This window comes from Neurospora tetraspora (genome assembly GCF_033439725.1).
Source record: "Neurospora tetraspora strain CBS 560.94 chromosome Unknown B0H65scaffold_1, whole genome shotgun sequence".
In the NCBI taxonomy this organism is placed as follows: Eukaryota; Fungi; Ascomycota; class Sordariomycetes; order Sordariales; family Sordariaceae; genus Neurospora; species Neurospora tetraspora.
The window spans coordinates 2,884,433-2,903,976 of NW_026944383.1; the positions used below are offsets into that span (position 1 = coordinate 2,884,433).

Here is a 19,544-nt window from a genome sequence, read left to right on the forward strand (position 1 = left end):
GTAGGTAGGTATAAGCCATGACCACCGTTACATGCATCATAGCTCCTGAGATGGGAATTCTCTTTGAGGATTGGCCATTTCTGAGTCAGGGGGGTAATGGGGGTTACCGGCAATTTGTCCCAACGCCGTCGATCGGGCCACTGCCAACAGCTCGCTCCCAGGTACCGGTTTCGTGGTGTCCCGGACAAGGCAGGGCAAGCCACACACCTATGCAGAATGAATCTTGGCGTTCGTTTTCGAGTCGTGAGGAATAAGAAAGTTGACGATCTACAGTGTCATTAAATTGGAAGCGCTGTCATGGGCGCATTCCTGCTGCCCTTCAAGCCTCTGAATGCCTGACTACTGTGAAGGCTTGGCAAACTCTCGGTATCTTGCCCGCCAGGCCCAGAGCCTTTGCAACTTGTGCAACCCTCGAGGTCGAGTTGCCGCGCGTAGGTCGCATCCGTTACTGATCACTTGCTTTTGTCTGACGCATCAGCTCTTCGTCCACATGGTCGGGCCGCAATCACCAACGGACAATGCGGTGAGGAGCGTGCAATGTGCGGTAATCCCGTCACTTGAGGGTACCAAACTTGAAGTCGTCCATAGTATATATCTGTATTTGAAGGCTCGGGATAGGTTGATCTGGCAGACGTATAGATGGCAGTGGTGTGTTCATTACCGGGTTATTGGAACCGCCGGAGCCGTATTTGGTTATTTCGGTGAAAGAATGCCGCTCATTGCGACCTCAAGGGAGTCAAGAGGGCTATTCCAAGCCAAACATGTCAGCCAGCTCTCGACGGCCTCGTCACCATCTAAAGTGCTTTTGGTACTGTCAGTTCGTGAAACTGTGTACCTATGACGGACACTTACCATACGGTGAATATCATCTCTGACCCTCTTTCGCCCTACATGTTTGAATGGGTGGAATACCCCCATCCCATCCTCATGCTTGTCCAGTGACTTCAGTGCAGAAGCGTGGTAGGAAAAGCAGTAAGCACGGGAATTGGATTTGACTGCCGAGGTCATGAGGACAAAATAGAAGTGATGAAGTTGGCAGTAGGCTGCGGGAGCAAACAAAAATGGCAGAAGTGAAGTGAGGTCAGACTTGCCAGAGTCATTTCCCCAGACGGGACCACAACAGTGAGGTAACGGCGACAGACTGCTCAAGACAAAGTGCGGGGAAAGAAACTCAACGAGCCTTTTGGCACCTCACTCAGATGCGGTGCAACTTTTCATACGCCCCGTTGGAATTGCCGTCAATTTCTGCCAATCCGGCCAAGTTCGGGATGCTCGCCGAGTCGTGTTGTGTTGCGCGAAAGATATTCTCACTCCTCAACGCAGTCACGACCCGTCAGCTCGAGGACTCACCGAACCTCGTTTGAAATTGAAGGCACGGAGAAACAATGCGGTGAAACCTGTAGAAGAGGCAGGCAGGTAGGCAAAATAGCAGGATAGCAAGAGCAATGGTTGACCGGACGGCTGCCTTGAGACTGAAATGCGGTGTTGGTGATACAACACAATGTTGGAAGGCGCAGCTCAGATGCGTGAAGTTTGAAAATGTGGAAAGCTCCACGTGCAACCCTGGCGGACCCCGCCTGAGCTCCTGCCGCTACAAGCCCCGCCCCTCCTTGCCCGTAATTGCCCTACGGAGACGCCAAGCCGGTGGAACTGCCCCGCATTGGAGCACCTTGACGGACCCGGGCGGTCCCACCTTCCAGAAGCCCACAACAGCTCCACGGAAAGTGCACAACAGGCGGAGACAAATCACACGACGACGGGAGGACGGACGACTGACCCTCACTCCAACCTTCTTTCCACTTCAAGTTCTGAACACCACCGCTTCGGCTCGAAACTGAGCATCTTCCTTCTTGCCAAATCTGCACTTCTATTCCTTCCCCCCTCCATCATCGGCAGCGGGGGGAAGAACTTTGCAGGATCGGACTCATTGCCGCACTCCCACATCATCCGTCAACATGTCCATATGATCATCAAGTGGAAGATGGCTCGGCCCTGACCGACCGACCGCTTCCAAGAGGCACAGATCGCTGAGCCTCAAAATGGAATTTCACCACCAACCAGCTTCCAACATTGTCTCTGAGACAGAACCTGTGAGTCCTGTCCATCTGGCACAAGCGTCGCCATTCTGCCTGCATCCCAGAGAAGCAGATTTACCGTCATGGGGTTACACGGTCCCACCACCAGACCAACGACATGACAGAATCTTACCTAGTCTTCCTACCTCGGAATACCTGCCTCGTCTTCTTTCAGCTTACGTTGTCGATGCGCTCCTGTGGGAATGGCTCCCATTTCATACCATGCAGACCGCTTCTTTCGAACCAAGGAATTTGGAAGCCGTTGAAATCCTCCTCGTTCTTCTCTTTCTTTTCGAGTTTGGGTTTCTACCTATCAAGCTGAGCCAACAGTGAGACATCAACTTTTACCCACACCCTCAGCGACCGCAATTGCCCGTCGTCACACCTACCGCATTCCGTCTCAAGCTACAATGCTCACTCACTCCTTCGGCCGACATGCCATACACTTCATCATCTCGAGCAAAGAAGGCAAACTTCCAAGCACAAACATTGTTAACTCTCGGTTCTTCGCGTTCGAATTCGCTTATCTCGTCGTGGTCCGAGATGCCAAGGCATAAAGAGTCCGGATTGTCATTACAGACGACATCGGCGAGAGCTCAAGCGAGACGCCACCTCCAAATTCTCGGAGCAGAAAAAGCAATATGTCTTACGCAGAGCTGACAGGCCGGCAGGGTCAGACAGCCGCCCACCTGCCCACTCATCTCCGAAAGATGGCACGGTGGGCAGAAAGCTCGGTCACGGTGCCGACTCGGATTCCAGAACCCCCTCAGAAGCCTGAAGCCCAACAGTCGCCGTTATGGCGGGAGCCAACGATCAAGTGTGGTGAGTAGCAATGGCAGCTTCAAGACTTTTCACTGGCCTTTATCACTATGTCTGGTGTGCATCCTCACAGCGCCCTTTGTGTCTGAGTACTACATTGACTGTATTGCCCGTCCTCTGTCCTCACAATAGCATCCAAAACAAATCCCTGACCAGCTGGATATCTCCGACTTAGCCAGTATCAAACTTCGCAAGCGTAGCCGCACTACGCAGGAAGCTACTTCTCAACCAAGATGCTTCGGACCATGGCCTTGACCCCAAGCGTACAACTTTGCATATCTAGCGCTCCATACAAGAAGGTGCGGCAGAGCATGCTATGGCCAGCACACCAATGATGACCATGGATAAACAAGCGCCCATCGATCGTGACCCTTTCCCTTCCTTACGCCTCAGCCAGGATTGGTCTAGACGGTGCGACAAACATCACACAGACTCGAGACTACTGCACTCACTTGCTTCTATCGCATGTACGATGATCAACATCCGGACATCGCTGGGAAGTAGTGTAGTTGACACCTCAATTTTTGTCAAGATGGTACCTACCACTCACCCCTCCCAGCAGGACTGGGAGTGATAGATGGACGTGATGAGAGAAAAGCCTTCCGCACCCTTCAAGCATTTACCCGCACGTCAGCTGATGGTCACGAGACTGTGCAGGAGGGCCAGATGAAACGTCAGTTGGGTGGCTTACCAGCTTCTGGAGGTACCCATACGAGCTACGGCCGTCCAGTTCAGTTCGCATTCGCATACGGGGAATGAACGGCCTCTTACATTATCAGAAAGGGACTCGATTTTAACGACGTTGACATCAACGTTAGCACACAATCATACGAGCAAAAAGAAACATTGCTTCACAAATCATCCAGTGGATGTTGAAGTAAAGTCCCAGCTAGTCAACACCGTCGAAATATGCTGTCACCCGCCAACAGCATGAACTCACCATTCAACCCCGGGCTCTTACCTCTCCTCACCATCGGTCCTTCCCCATTAATCATTACTTTCCTCATAAAATGTCGTGAACCGCGAGGAAAGCCTTAGGATGTCGTGCTTCCGAGGAGATTGGTGGTACCGGCTAGGTTCTTGAATACTATATGGTTTGCGATTACTTGACATGTACTACCTCCACTTCCCAAGGGTTCGTGTATGCCTCAGCCTCATTGCTTTGACACTAACGGCCGTTGTTGTGCCTGGCTTGGCTTGATGATCAAGCGGCTCAGGGGGCTCGGTCGTCTCTTCACTGTTGCCCAAGTTTGGACAGGAGAACTCTGGGATGAATTGTTGCCGTGAACTTTAAACGAGGCGAATATGTGCCGAGTAACACAAAAAGGACTTCACCTTGCCGGTAGTGCTGATCATACCCAAAGCCGCCGCAACCAGATGAAGGCAATCACAATTTATCGGGGAATGAGCATCCGCTCACCGTGGTGAGCTGTAGGCAATTTCCTGTTTGCATTTCCTGGCCACTCGCGGTTCTGGAATCACACAGTTTGAGAGAGGACAGCGACTTACGCTGAGGATCCGAAAGCCTTCAACACTCGCACTTGACAAGTCGTCACATACTACATGGGGCGCAAAGAAGGGTCGCTGGTAGAAGAACTAGACGTTTAAAAGCCACTTTCATGGGAAGGGAGGGAATAAGAAACGGCAAAACACAGTGAGGATGGCAACAAGGGCTTTGACTGGCTCAAATGGTCATTATACGGAGCAAATTCGAACAAGGGCTGAGTCTTATGGAGATGATTCTTTCTCCGGCTTCTCAACTAAACTACATATTGAGCCAGTCACCGACGCAATTCCGAGAATAATGTACAGTCACTCGGAAGAACTAGACTAAGCGGCGTCTATAACGAAGGTACCACTGGCAACAAAAACACCGGTCACTTCGGCTTATCCGAGGGTTCGTCAAATCGGATTTCGATGTAAGTGACTCTCTCGGAACCTGCTCCAACTCATGACCACAGAGTATGTGCTATCTACCCCTCGATGATGCGGTAGATTCAAGTGTTTTCTGTTACCAGCATAATGTTAACTTGATGGATGTTTCTTCCACAGTGGATTTACCTGGGCACTGCCCATCAAAACCAGGAAGAGAAGTGGGAGCTCAGAAGAATATCCCCGTCCATGGCATCGATGTCCAGCCCAATCCACCCAAAACTTCACCCATAAGGATGAGTGCGAAACCAAGGGTGAATGTGAAGCCAAGGCCGAAACGGAAAGCCTCCCCATCCCCCTTCCCATCCCCTTCTTGCTCCTCTTCTCGTGGATCTCCTCGTATCAAGCCTAACGAATCCACCAGGCCTCCTCCGTCAAGCCTCGGCCCGGGTCTGCTGCCCTACCGCCCCGTCAAGCCGTCGAGCAGGCAAACAACATCATGATTCGTCCGGATCAACGACACTCATCACCCGAGTCCTGGTGACCCACCATGGTCTTCGGAACCAAGAGGGGAGCAAGAGAAGCCTTTACAGAGATCCATTAATCTCTCTCCTCTCGGAAATGCCCCATCTACTTATCCCAGTCCAGCCAACACCGCCGATACTCTACTACTCCACCACTCCTCAACAACCATATACCATCACATCGCATCTCACATACCAAAGATATCCCATCACACCCGACTCCTTCCGGGCAGCTCAGTTCTGCCAGCCAGTCCAGCAACAGCGCGGTAACCGCGGTTGTGCTTCCCACGACCTCTCAAACCCAACCCAGCAGCCATGCATCACCAGCAGATGAGCACTGTACGTGCTCAGCCCAGCCTAGGCCTCCCGAGCCGGCTTTCTGACTTACTTGATGCCCGATATGAGGCCTCCGGCGCCACTATCACAACGAAGTACCCTCCTCTTCAGCTCACCCACTGGCTGCTTGGACTACTTCTGTCTTCAAGAGCTGGGTTTCAAGGTCATCCCCGAGCAGCCAAGAAGTCTTCAGGGGTTAGTCACTGTTCTCCTCTAGCCGCCCACCCGCTTACGCTTTTCCCCGGACCCTTTCCCTGGAATCCTTTCCCTGACCCCTTTCCTTCTGTCTGCCCTTGACTCCCATCTCTGTCATCCATGGCTTGTCCCTTCAGACTACCATTTTCAGGACTGCCACCAACCCCACTTCACTTCATGTTCTTTTCCCCTTGTGCGCTTGGTGATCGGGTTGGAGATATTAGGCAGTTGAGACTAGATTGAAACTGGAAGAAGGGGTAGATGGGTAAGTAGGTAGATAGATCAATATCTAGGTAGGCAAGGGCAGAGACTACACAGATCTCCAACCAGGCGGTGTCAGGCTTCAGGGCAATGGGAAGTTAGTAAGACCCCGAGTTTGAAGTCACCGAAATATGTACCTACCTCTAGCTAGCGCCAACAAGAATACCGACTTGCCTTGGTATATGCCGTCCATGTAGATACTTTTCTGTTCCCGTTCCTACCTACCTTGCACGGCTCCCATCATTCTACCTTGATCCTTTCACCTCAAAGAGAGACTCAAAGACACCACAGTGTGGTTTCAAAGTAAAACGTAAACCAGCTTCCAACTTTGAAACTGAACCCTTGAGGTTCCTGGCAAAGGCATGGAAGAAGTGAACCCCAGTCGGTCCGTCACTCAACGATTTTGGGGCCTTCTGCTCGCGTCGGGCGTAAAAACCAGTAAACCAGTAATGATTTACAACGAAGAACATGAACATGACCGTCACCTACCTACCTGCCTACCTATTGTGTAGACTAGACGCACTGAATACTCAAATACATCGTAGTCAACAGTGCTCAACAGATAGTCCAAGACTCCAAGAGCCCAAGTGTCTCGCAGCCGTGATGTTCTGGATGTTTGGATGTTCCTACCTTGGTGTCCATGATCCATGGGACGGGAGATTGGTCTTGGTGGCCAAGTCCGGTCTGGTTGGCGCGCTTGAACTCAATCAAGACTGTGATCACAGGCCTGGATGAACACTGGACAGGGGGATATCACCAACACCCTTTTCTCATGGTGGTAGCATTGTTGTCGGTTTGGGATCCAATCTCAGAACAAGTTCCTGATGGGTAAGGGCGGGACGGGAAGAAAGGGGGAATAACGCGGCGGGTGCCTCGAGGAATGTTCGGATGATCCGAGTGGTTCGAGCCGAGTGGGCGAGTGTCGGAGGTTGTTGGTTGATGTGTCGTCGCGGAACAAGGCCATCTTGGGCATGGTTGGCACGCACGTAGTTATGTGTGATGAGTTGAACCCAAGCTAGTAGGACCCTAGAACAATGTGACGGGACTCGGAGAGATCTCGCCAAAAAATTCAACACGTAAGCACATCGCATTCACAATAGCGAGATGATATGGATCAGACAGAGTTTGAATAAGGCAAGGGCACGAGGGCCCGGTTGTTGTGATCCAGTTATCAGGAGCCATGTTTGGGCATCCATCTAAAACTAGAAATACCTAGGTACGGAGCTAAGGGTCGTCGCTCTTACGCGACGGGTATCTTGAAATTTACATTCCCGTATTAACTCCATCCCAGCATGCTTTTTCAGTAATCGTTAGGTATCAACAAGCCAAAAGCCCCCGTTATGCCCGAAATCCTTAGTCATGAAGCACCAGAAAACACACTTGCACACATTTAGTGGGCAAGAGCGTTGGCGCGGCGGCGGTCACGCTCCTCAGCGATGGAGAGCTTGACACCCTTGCCCTTGGGGAGGGAGATCCAGGGCTTCTCGGAGCCGATGACGAAAACGTTGGACTCGCGGGTAGCGAAGGTGTTGTCAAGGGCATCCTTGACGTGGATGATGTTAAAACCACCATCGTGACGCTCACGGTGGGTGATGACACCAACACGGCCCATGTTACGACCGCCGGTGACCATGGCGATGGCACCAGTGTCGAACTTGACGAAGTCATCGATCTTGCCAGTCTCAATGTTGATCTTGACAGTGTCGTTGACCTTGATCAAGGGGTCGGGGTAGCGGATGCTGTTTGTCACGCACACGAGGTTAGTCAACCGTGGGAGGGAAAGTTTGGACATACCAGCCGTATAGATCTCGCTTGTAGTTGTGTGATCGCAGAGGATATGTTCCCCCATTCCACTTTCCCACTTTCCCGCAAAGGTGTCGCGTAGGACATGTGGGGGAGTGGAAGGGTGAACTTCCACGCGTATCTACCAAAGCTTGGTCCAACGGCTGATAGATGTGGGCAGAACTTACGTTCTGGCATCATGCGTAACCAAGAATGGGATACCGCCCTTGCCAAGCTGGACGCGCTTGACCTTGCCGAGCTTGTACTTGGCCTCCTCATCCTGGATGCGGTGGACGGTGAAACGGCCCTTGGTGTCGTAGATGAGACGGAAGTTCTCGCCAGTCTTCTCGATGGTGATGACGTCCATGAAGCCGGCGGGGTAGGTGATGTCGGTGCGGACCTTGCCATCGACCTTGATGAGGCGCTGCATCATGATGGCCTTGGTCTCACGGTAGTTGAGCGCATACTTGAGGCGGTTGCGCACGAAGACGATGAGGGGCATGCACTCGCGGAGCTTGTGAGGACCAGCCGAAGGGCGGGGGGCATAGACACCCGACAGCTTGTCGAGAAGCCAGTGCGAGGGGGCGCTAAGGCGCTTCTGGTGCTTCTTCCTGTAGTAGGGAGTCGGAGTCAGTCATCGCCGTCGCCGGGAAGCTTCAGTTTTGCGACATCTCGACGCGATCTTTTGGTGTTGCAGCGTTTGGCGCCCAATTTCGAAGACGTGACCGAACTCGAAACTGGCCATCCAAATGCTGCGTCGCCGAAAAGCATCGTCGAATCGAGAATCATCGTCAGCGATCCGTAGGGGTGGTGCACTTACGGTCCTCTGCCCATTTTGACGGTTGGCTAATGGATTTGCTGGTCGAGAAAATCGGGAGGGAAAGTTCGTCGAAGAGGCCGGCCAGGTAAATATGAAAAGTGTTTTGTGCCTCGAAAACCCTAGCGGCCTGTGGGCAGGCGGTGAGAGCCGGCAATTGTGCTTGGCGCTTGGCAGCTTCGCGAACGGCTTGGTCTGTGCTCCACATTGTGGTTTTGCGCCCCACTGCAACGCCTCACTTGCTGTGGAGCAGTCGCCAGCTGAAAGAAGTCGGTAATCAGGGTTAGGGTTGACCACGATGATCATCCATTCCGCATCCTCTCCCGGCTGTTGCCCCTGAAATGTCATCACCATTCTCACCCGCGGTGGCCTGACATCATGAACAAGCGCTCTTACCAGGCTCGTGTTTGATACGTTGACTCGGAAAGCACCTCATGATATTCACTCTGGCATCAGGTCATGCATTGATTGAAGTCAATCGAACTCATATTTGCTTCGTTCGTATACTTTGAACACGCTGTTGGGTAGTATGCATGTCTGTCACTAATGTTTCTTCTCGTCTTTTGTATCTCTCTCGTCAGCTCGTCTTCCTCCATGGTGGAAGGTTGCTCCCGCCTCAAATCTTCCTATAGATCTGATCCCGGTGACAACCATGGAGATGCTCTCCATGGCTATGTGTGATGCACTCCTCCCAAAGTTGTTCTCTCTTTCCTTAAGAGACAAATGCGTGCCCCCGATTTCCCGATCCCAATCTTTGTCAGCCCCTTGACTGACGCCGCCCGGTGTATATAGACGCAAAGAAAAGTGTTTCTCGAACCCCGCCTTGATGACCGGTTACGCCCTGCATCTAGAAACCCGTATACGCTGATAACATAGCAAAAACAAATGGAAGTCGTCAAGTTCAAACGATGCGCAGGCCGTTTACTGTGCGAGAATTCCCGTGTGTTAGAGACGATAAAAATCTCTCTCGCTGGCGGCAAAAGCTCGCAACATTGTAGCAAGCTCTCTGCATGCCTACCTGTTACCTCGCGGTTCAGAGAGCCCTCCGATGGGCGGGTCCACCCGATGAACCATCCTGACCTCCTGGAATGACTGCCCCCCCTCCCCCCATACCTCCCTGTCCGTATCTCAGGCGTTCCGAGGCCGAGGAAGGGTCTTGGGCATCGTTTAGCAGGAGTCGGGAAATATCCATGTCAGGCGGTCCTCCGAAATATGACGACGACAGAGGACCGTCAGGCAAGTCAGCAAAGACAGAAGCCAGACCGGGCAGAGTCTCTGTCGGTTCGCATGTTGTACTCGGGAGCCACTTTGGCAATTCCTCCCTGGAGCTCTGTCGCGATACTTGCGGTTCTATCGATCGTGCTATGGTCGGTTCGAGAGTTTTCGACATGGTAGGATTGATGGAAGGTTCCAGCAGACTGATGCTGGATGTAGACGCCTCCGCACTCCCGCGGGCTTGTTGGTCCTTGTCCCGGGGATTGGTCTTCTCAATGCTTGCGTAGATTACCGGATACTTGTTGCGAACCCGGTCGCGCAAATCCGTGGGTTGGCGGCTCTGAAGATGATACTCTGGATCGCGTTGGATCTTGGTCCAAGCAGGCCCATGTTTCTTGAGTCCCGCCAGAATTTCCTTGTCGTCCAGGTCCGTAAATGGACGCCTCTCACGACGGTGAGACTTCTTGAATGGACCCCTGATTCCCAGTTCGACAAGATCTTCCATCTTCTTCCGGTGTGCCCGACTCTTTCTCTGTTTCGCAGGGGCAGAATCGGAGTCACCCCTATCCTTATCACTCGGTCCGGCCTCTGGGTTGCTCAAGAGAGCGTCCAGCGACAAGCCATTCTTGTGCCTGCTGTTCGTGTGCGTGGTTGATTCGCCTGATGTAGACTTGTCGGCCCCAGGACTCCTCTTGCTTGAACCCCCACGAAGCTCCTCGGGACAGCAGGTCCGAAACCGATCCTTGAGGTCACCGGCAGTTCGGTCGTTGAACTTGTAGTCGGGATCCTCCAGAATAGTCGTCCATTTTCCAACACCATGCCGACTGACACCCAGTAGAAGATTGTTGGTTTCCTCATCGGACCACTTTCTCCGTGGTTTCGCCGCCCTTCGTTTTGCCTTGGCTCCGCCACTGGTCTTGTCTCCGTCTGTTGGGGGTGGTGATGTAATGGACCATTCCGCGGGTGGTGTTGTTGTTGTCGAGGCAGGGATATGGGTCGGAGGACTGAGATCATGCATGTAACCGCTTATCCTCGGTGGCTCATGGTCAACAACGCCGGAGAGTATTGGGGGAAACCTGCTGGCGTTGGGGTTGGGTGGCGGTTCGTGGAGCCCGTTGAGAATGGGTGGGACCGTGACTACTTGTTGAAGGACCACCTCTTGGGTGGATTTTTGCTTCTTGAGCGGCTGAGGCAGCTGGACATAATCGTCTTTGGCAGCGAGCGCCCGCTGTCGCTTCTTGTTGTAGGCATCTTGGAGAGCATCGGGGTGGTCGCCTGCAGGCCTGCGCAGAGAGAGGGGCGTGCTGCTCGTCTCTGGGGAGTTTGAAAGCAGCAATTGGAGGGAATGACTCGAAGGAGGGTGACGAGCTGCAGGATCGCTTCCAAAAGGGTCTATCCTTGGCGTCTGCTTGGTCAAGGATTCGTTACTGAGCGTATGAATCGGTGGCAGTGTCGGCAGTTGCTTGTCGATTCTCTGCTGCTGCTGTTGTTGTCCAGCATCGCGGGGCAAGGTGGGTAGATAGAGCGAGCTGTTGTTCACGGGGGTCGTTATAGGAACGAGCTGGACAGGTGAAGGGCTATCGGCTTGCTGAGTGTTGAGTACGGTTGAGAGGTGCATAAGCCGTGGCTCGATGGTAGCCATCGTGGAGGAAGGATTGCCCCGAGGAAGCCGGCATTGGGCAGTCGGCGAGGCGGGACCCGGGGGCGTTGAGGGCGACAGCGTGGATGGATGCGTAGGTGAGTCTAGTATTGAACTGTCTGTTGAAAATTGGGTTGCTGTGACGGGATCTTGGATGTGGACAGCGCGATCTGTGGTGACGAAGACGGAGGAGGGGAGGGATGGCAACTTTTTTTTCCCAGTCTGATAAACACAAGATGGTATTTGGAAGAGAGATCTATTAAAGAAGAAAGGCGAGGCCCAGAACAAAGCCCACGAGACCCTCGATGCCCACAGCGCAGGAAACCAAGACTGAGACAAAGTTGTTTACCCTCGTGACAAAAGCAGGCGGAGAGGAAAGAGGATCGGAGGGAAAGGGAATGGGAGGAAAAAAGGAAGTTGGAATTAAGGATGATTCTCGGACGAGCCTGGAGGTCCCAGGATGTGAGCCCACAGAGGTTCCATGGAGTGGTACGTAGCAGGGCCTGTTGCCCACTGTACCTTGCGACCTACCACTTCCGCGGCCTTCTGAATGCCCCATTGGGTCCCAAGCTAGGTCGTTCGATAACTGTGGTACTTGCCCTGGGAGGTGACCCGCAGCACCTGCATACAACTATGCGTTAGGACCACCGTAGTGGGAATCCAGGGAATCGAAAGAATCCCACCCGCTACCCGCACTGTACGTACTACCTACCCCCAGTGTGGCCTGTGCCCCCATCGTGCCCCCGTTGAGACGGCAGTTCCATTGATGAGCGATGCGAGGGTCGGGTTTGTGTGTGTGTGGTTGTGCCCCCCTCGTGGCCCCCCAACAACGGCGGGCGCTGTGGGCAGCTGCTGCTGGAAAGGGAAGCTTGGCACCTGAAGACTGCTTCTGGACTGCACCATCAGTCCTGGTCTCTATATGTGCGTTTATGTGTACATCTAGATCTTGACCACGCCTCCTCTAGCTTGGCACGATCATCGTCTCTCTACATTAAAATATTGTGGGAGACAGGTAGATGTTGAATCCGACATGTTGGTCAGCTGTCATGGTCTGCCTGGGTTCAGCTACAGGTACCCGGTCCCATCAAGTTTATTCCCGGCAACAAGGGAAGCTGGATAAGGTGACTGTTGACTAAACAGAGGTGTCTGACTCGTGTTCATCCAGCTGCTAAACTGGAGGTTTTCCTCAGTTTGTCATGGCTACTACCTCTAGACTCCGAGTATGTGTGATGGACATTGTGGATGAGCAAGTGAAACAAAAACCCAAAAAGTCCCCAAAGCATGAATAAGCGCACGGTTCGATAGCCTGTAGATAGACCCGTTCACCTAATAGTGTAGGGTAATGGGTGGGGTTAGTTTATTGTTGCTCAGGGCAGTGGATCTTGGGGTCCTTCTTCTCTTCTCTCCCCCTTCCCTCGCTTCCCTCGCTCGATGATCCTTCATCCGGGTTCCTCTCCCCGGCCACGCTCGCCAGGCACATACATATCCAGCACCATCCAGGGCATTAGTCACCACCACCAAGGGATTAGCTATCACAGAGTCTTTCCCTTCGACTGCAAAGTACCTCACATGGCTGTTGAGTGTTGTACTCCTCTATCACTTGGCACCATCACATTTCCACTTTTACTTTTTCGCCTCCTTCAGCTCCGGCCTGCGGAATGCGCGCAAGGCTCTCAGGTTCAGTCTGGCTCATAAGACGGACAGAGTGTGGGATGGAATGAGTGGGAGTCGTGGACTCGTGGGAGGGAGAAAAAGCGAGAGAAATAAAAAGAAGGTTTCATGTTGAAAAATGGAAGCTTCCATCTCCGTTATTCATCAAGTTTCATTCCGCAGTTGCAAGTCAACCCATTCCGCGTCCGCCGCCACCGCTATGATTGTTAATGAACGAAAGCAGAGAAAGCCAAGAAAAAAAATGATGCAGCCTCGGCTATCGAATGAGAACGAGCCGGTGCCAATTCCACCTTTCATTGGGGGGGCAATTGAAGACATTTACGGCACTTCCCTCTGTCAAACACGCTGGCCACTCACGTCGCCGACACGACTACCCACCCGGCCGCTTGGGATGGCCTCCACCTCCACTGTACGGAGTTCGGAAAGATGGGGCGGAGGAGACGCCGTCAGGGGAGTCGAGTCCACTGAATGGTCCGAAGGGAAAGGGCAGCAGAGCTATTCTCACAGGCACGGTTACACGGCTGCGACGACACTTGAGTCTTCTGTAACAGCGAGATACACCCGAGGCTTTGCTGTTAAGAAGGACGCATTCTCCGGCACTGGCATGTTGACATGTCATCTGAGAACTCTTCGGGAGATCTAACCCTCTTCTGGGTCTCTCATCCGGGCCGCCATCCACGTCTTTGGTGATGCAGTCCTGGAGGTGCCGTTCTAGGCCTGGACCACTGAGGAACCACCAAGACCACTCACACGCCAGCGGGCCAGTGGAAGCTGAGTGGCGAAGCAGCCGTCTGTCCCTGTCCAGACCCGACCGTTAGGTTCGACGCCCGCCAAAGCCGCCAACCGCGGAGATACTTGAGATATCTACTATCTAGACTATGTACTAGATGTACACACACGAGACACCACCTCTCAAAGCGTCCTATCAAACAACGGCCTCACCCATCCCTTCACATCTTGAATGCCATGCCTCCGCGAAACAACCTTTTCTCATCTGCCAGATCCGCGCTTATTAGCTTCATCAACCGAAGCTGCTTCCCGACGGCGAAACCACCAAACGTTGTGTCCATCTACGCACGCGAGCCTCATATCGATACCGTTGACTGGCTGGCTCACCCTGCCCACGCCCATTTCTCGTGGAAATTGGTACATGGTACGGACACCCAGATCGTCACGATATTGGCTACTGAACGAGAAGCACGCCAGGCACGCTTGGGAGACACCCAAAGACTGGGAGGGGCCATGCCAGCTGCAAAGAAAGGTGGAATTGGCCCGGAGTCGGACTCGCTTCCGCTTCCGCCTCCATCGACTTACCTTACCTTCGCCTCCATACCAGCTCACTAATGCCAGATATCGGTGGAGATGATGGCACATGAGTTCCATGCCCGATCTTCGCGCGATCCATCAAGCGATCCATCATCACCGCCGTTGACGCTTGTTGCAGTTGCATCTGTGATCCGTTACGTAAGGTAGCTCGTGGCCGCCTGCTTGAGCCCCGACTGCTTACATCCACACTTACTACCAGTGTGCAACAGACATCATCGAACCTGCCCTGCCTCGTATGGTTTCACAGCAGCAAGCCGGGTAAAAAAAAAGTCCTCACACCTTTGGAAACTGCCGGTCTTATCCGCTGTCAAAAGTGAGCTCAGTGAGGTCACCGAATCAAACTCATGGAAAATGGGAATCAAAAAAAAAAAAAAAAATTTCAACTGCCTCAGGGGCCGGTGGCAACCTTACAAAACGACATCATCTCGAGATGAGATGACCGGTGGTCACCGCTTCCATCTCCGGCCCGTACCGAGTGGAGATGTAGTATGACCGAAATACTCCAGTTTTACCTAAGCTGTAGAAGTCCAAGCTTGCGAGGGGAATCTCTTATCGCGAGCAAGTCTTTGTTGTCAGCTATTCATGGAAGCTTATTGGGTCTAAGGACTCGGCCCAGCCTCCGACTCCTGATGGACCCTGAGGCTCGTGTGCCGAAATAGTGTCAATGCTTTCAATAAGAGATGGATATGACTCGAAGGGAGATCCCGGACAGTTAGGACACAACTCTTCCGCTGTGCCGTGGCAAGAGCAACCGCCTACGTCAATACCAAGGGGTGTCCGTCACCGCTTCGAGACTCGTCAAATATCCATCTTCGGCCAAGCCAGCTGATCGTTCTGGGCCTCAACATTAAGGCATTCACTCGCAGAAGGATCACGTTCAGGCGTCCAGACGCACACACGCATGACCTACACTCAAGTCCTCCTACCAATACTTGTGTGATGCGAGCGTGTGCAAGCAATGAAAGTTCCAACGACATACAATGTCATGGTTTGGTAGCCAGAACGCATGGAGTTCAATATCACAGTTACACGAGCTGGCATATTGGGACCCCATTCCCCGTCACAGAGAGTCCGAGGTGCATTCATGCCCTGCTAGAGAAACTCGCGGACGTCCTTTCGGGAAGGTGCCGGTGGCCCGATGAAAAGTCTGCTACAACTTTTCACTGTTTGACTACTGGTTCGCCCAAATTATTCCCCTTACCCTGCCTCGCCTGCCCCCAACCCCGACGGAGAACTTTTCACTGACTCCTCTCTGGCTCCTCCCGCTGCACGAGGAAGAAAACGTGTTACATGCCTCCTGGAGTGAGCTGGCATCTGACGAGTGCTGGCGTTAGTGGGGATGTTGCCATCACCAAAGCACGTTTTTCACCTGATCGTTACCTAGCACGCCTGGTGGATGCCCAGCCAAGCACAGGTGAGAGCCGAGAATCCTCCAGTTCATCGCCGAGTGGCCGATCCCCCAGACCATTGACTGCGCAAATGCCACTCGGCATTGGCCTCTGGGTGCCCATACATGGTGTGAATCACATCACTCGGACACGTTTTTATTGTTACGCTGTCGTTGGGCATTTAAAACTCATCAGCCACAAGATGGAAGGTGAGTGAGGTCTTCTATTTTCAGATTTTCTGTGTGAAAAACACCACTCGGTGCCGAAACAAATTATCACCTTCCGTTCCACTACTACATTGGCCAGCATGAAAAGCCGTGTTTCACCCGTACAGCCGGGCTGTCCCCTTTCTGTCACATACCCAACCACTGATCGTCCACGGGCCTTGTCGGGTAGGAGTACCGGCAAGTGTCGTGCACCGGCACGCAAGATCCGGGCCCGGTGATCGAGAGAGAGGAAAAGCAAGAAAAGGGGAAGTTAACCCCGGATGAACTGATGTGCAAGAAGCGCAGATTCTTCTTCCAACTCTCCACCACAATAGTAACGTAACAGTGCTGCAATGATGAAGTTTTTCATCGTCACAAATGCACAAGGCGAGAGAAAAAAAACAAGCAATGAATCTCGCTCGGGAAGGACTCGTTGTAAGACATCTTATCAAACCTTCTAGAAGCTTTCCTTTCTTTTTTACCTCTCTGTCCACCCATCTACGTTCACGTGCTTTATCTTTCTCTCATTCAGCTACCAATGTACAACACATAAGCTACACTACTATCGCTCCCTTAACATATCGAGCTCGGTCTCTCCCTTAAAGCACACGCCCCTTTTTAGCGTCTCCCGGACTGACCGAGGTGTCTTTCTTCTCTCCAACCCATAGGTTAGTACTAGTCCAGTTTAGCCTAACTGGCTCTGCACAGTGTTCTGCCCGTCATGAAAGTTCACACAGTATCCAGTCAGTGTATAAAACTTGCTCATCTTGGAACCCCCATACTGTTCAGGCCGAGCTGTCTCGTCGTTTCAATATCTTAAACTAAAATATTGAGGGGAATGAGAAGAATGAGGAGGAGGAGGACAAGAAAGGAGGGGAAAGTTCTAGACCGTTACACAAAAACTCACGAGGAAAACAGAGACATGCATACACTACATTCCACTTGCTACATGCCTACTTACCTCCAGCTTTCTTCTCGTTCAAGCTCACCTACATTGTGCATCTGAATCTGGCCGCATGCTTCATACAACCAGGTTTAGGTAGGTACCTATTTACATTATTCCTACCTGGATTTGCTTTCGTTCCAGTCGTTCGGAAAGTACCTACTATTACCTGCATATCCCACAATTGCTTGGCAAATCCCAAGGACACACACACACTGCATCCGAACGAACGCATCCCTCCCATTTCCAGTCCGTCCGCGTCCGCACTCCGCGTCCGCGGTGGTCCCGCCAGAACGGATCGGATCAAGTCCAGGTCCAATGTCAATCAGAGACATACATGCATTACTTTTTCCTTGTCTTCCTTCAATAACCCACGTGTATCCGAAAGAACGGTGGTACATACCTACCAAGGCTACCAAGACAAGGTACCCACGCGAGAGTCAATGTGGCTTGAATCTGGGCCTGGACGGACCCGGGCCTTTGCCCCGAATCTACTTTTGGTATGTACTGTCTCATTATAGCCCAGGCACGCACGTGACGAGGGAACAGCCCAGTAAGCGGCAGCTAGCCGATTCGACTGGAACATAGCTTGCCCTGCTTGCATAGCATTTCTCTTTCGGTACAAGCTGCTTCGGTACATCCCATGCCATGCCATGCCATCCCATCCCACGGAGCTGGAACTGAGAGCTGTGGAACGAACTCCAAAAACGAAAAAGAGAGACATCTTTACGTTAAAAGATGGTACGATAATAAACGCCGCGGGAGCGCCACATTTTGTTATTCTTTCTTTTCAACTGCTCATTACACGTTACGCAATACGCACTACCTACGCAGTAGTCGGTAGCCGCCAGGTCCCATTTAGGACTTGAGGGACTAGGTAAGACATTGAAGGAAATGGGGAAATGGGGAAATGTCCGAGTTCAGCCCCTTCCTTCCTTCTCCAGTCAAGTCCCGAAACACATTTCCTTCTAGCAGCAGTTCTAGCAGTTCTACGGCCCGAAAAAAAGCAAAGTCGAGGCAGCTTGCCATTAGGCGAGTTGGGGGTGAAGGCAAGCCCCATCCGCGCGCCATCTACTCCGGTTCAGGCGAATTTAAGTCAAATATATGCCACAATAGCCACACCTTGCACTCAACATCATGCTATGTGGATGTTATGGTCACGCCATGCCATGTTTATGCCACGCGCGTTCTAGGGTATCCGGGTGTTTGGGTTATAGGTTGTGAGATATGCATATATATCTCCCCATGCGCACACTCCATCAAGAGACATGTATAGTACGTACATATCTCCATCTGGACGGGTTCCATTACCACCAACCTGTTTCATCTGAGGTGCGGAATGGGAAAAAAAAAAAATATCCGAGTACCCTGGTGGTAGTTGAGGTACTACTGAGCTGTAGTGAGACTGAAAAAGGAATGAGAAGGGATAGTGAAGGTACATAGGTGAAGATGAGTGAGAATTGGAAGTAGGTAAGGAGATGAGTAAGGCATTATCAAGCAAGCAACACCGCCAGCTACTTACTTACTTACCTGAGGCAGAGCTAGCTTAGTTCATCTTTGATTGTCAATAATGGAGGGGAAGTTTGATGTGTACACTACGTTCGCTATGGATGTCCTATTTCGTATCTCGGGCAATCACATCACATTATGTCGAGCGAGTGAACGTTCACGATCTTGATCTTGATTTCGGATCTCGATCGATGCAGGCAAGCCATGGAAAGGTGTGACGGTGTGCGTGAGCGAGAAGAAGAAGCTTCCAGAAGAACCAGGGAAAAGTAACCATGGCAAATAAGCCATCAGGCGGACGGGCGAATTGAGGAGAAATGAGTGATGATAGTCTGACTTGACTTTCAAGGCCATCAAGGAAACAGTGTGGGAGTGAACAAGACATGACTGCAGTTTTCGATGCCGACGGGCGGGAGATGGTCATGGTCGTGAATTGAATGGATCATTAGAGACTCACTGTTGAAGCTGGGCTATAATGAAGTAGTAGAGAGCCGAATGGTATCAGCATGGCTGACTGACTTGTAACTGCACTTCACCGATCAAATCCTACCTACCTAGTCAGTGAGCTCCTCCGGGACTGGTGCTTGACTTGTTTATCTGGTAGGTAGTTAAGCTTTCAGCGAGTGTCGTATAGTATAGACGGTCAAGTCAACCTAGCTACTTCTAGCTGGCATGAATGATGAACAAAACTCCATTACCACTTTCCCACTCTCAAGACTCAACAAGCCAAGGACTATCGCCAACCCAGGTAGACCAACATGTGTCAAAGGAAAAAAAAACCAAGGGAACTAGGTATGGCCGGGATCACAACAACTTCCCTGACCCACTGCCCGCTACCTCTACCCACTGCCATTACGGCTGCCCACTACCCACTGAGACTAACTGGACAGCGATTAGCTCGCATGTATCCCTCCAAATCCGTCTAATGGGTGAGGGGACAACGGGAAGCATAGGTCCAGGGGAATCCAA

The 19,544-nt window shown here is 52.1% G+C and overlaps 3 protein-coding genes across 3 annotated transcripts; 1 reads left to right on the plus strand and 2 right to left on the minus strand.

The window, feature by feature from the left end:
- The first annotated feature begins 1,718 nt into the window (after positions 1-1,718).
- B0H65DRAFT_25239 (uncharacterized protein) lies at positions 1,719-3,118 on the plus strand. Its single transcript, XM_062822487.1, has 2 exons — positions 1,719-2,404; positions 2,747-3,118. Exons 1-2 carry the CDS (start codon positions 2,040-2,042, stop codon positions 3,024-3,026), a joined length of 645 nt encoding a protein of 214 aa, XP_062686179.1. The 5' UTR covers positions 1,719-2,039; the 3' UTR covers positions 3,027-3,118.
- A 4,013-nt stretch (positions 3,119-7,131) lies between these two features.
- Positions 7,132-8,824, minus strand: B0H65DRAFT_449772 (40S ribosomal protein S4). The gene is made up of 3 exons (XM_062825972.1): positions 8,685-8,824; positions 8,053-8,475; positions 7,132-7,821 (listed from the first exon to the last, which is right to left on the minus strand). The coding sequence occupies exons 1-3, from the start codon at positions 8,696-8,698 to the stop codon at positions 7,473-7,475; spliced, it is 786 nt and encodes a 261-aa protein (XP_062686180.1). The 5' UTR covers positions 8,699-8,824; the 3' UTR covers positions 7,132-7,472.
- Positions 8,825-9,714: 890 nt separating this feature from the next.
- B0H65DRAFT_438103 (uncharacterized protein) lies at positions 9,715-11,538 on the minus strand (the record flags this gene model as incomplete). Its single annotated transcript, XM_062825350.1, has 1 exon — positions 9,715-11,538. The coding sequence occupies one exon, from the start codon at positions 11,536-11,538 to the stop codon at positions 9,715-9,717; it is 1,824 nt and encodes a 607-aa protein (XP_062686181.1).
- Between the last annotated feature and the right edge of the window lie 8,006 nt (positions 11,539-19,544).

What these genes read in the sequence shown, in the direction of transcription:
- B0H65DRAFT_25239 (XM_062822487.1), top strand. Translation starts at nt 2,040, where the DNA reads ATGGAATTTCACCACCAACCAGCTTCCAACATTGTCTCTGAGACAGAA. An exon ending in CCTATCAAGCTGAGCCAACA is followed by an intron (nt 2,405 to 2,746) that starts GTGAGACATCAA and finishes ACAGGCCGGCAG; the next exon opens with GGTCAGACAGCCGCCCACCT.
- B0H65DRAFT_449772 (XM_062825972.1), bottom strand. An exon ending in GTTACGCATGATGCCAGAAC is followed by an intron (nt 7,822 to 8,052) that starts GTAAGTTCTGCC and finishes CGTGACAAACAG; the next exon opens with CATCCGCTACCCCGACCCCT.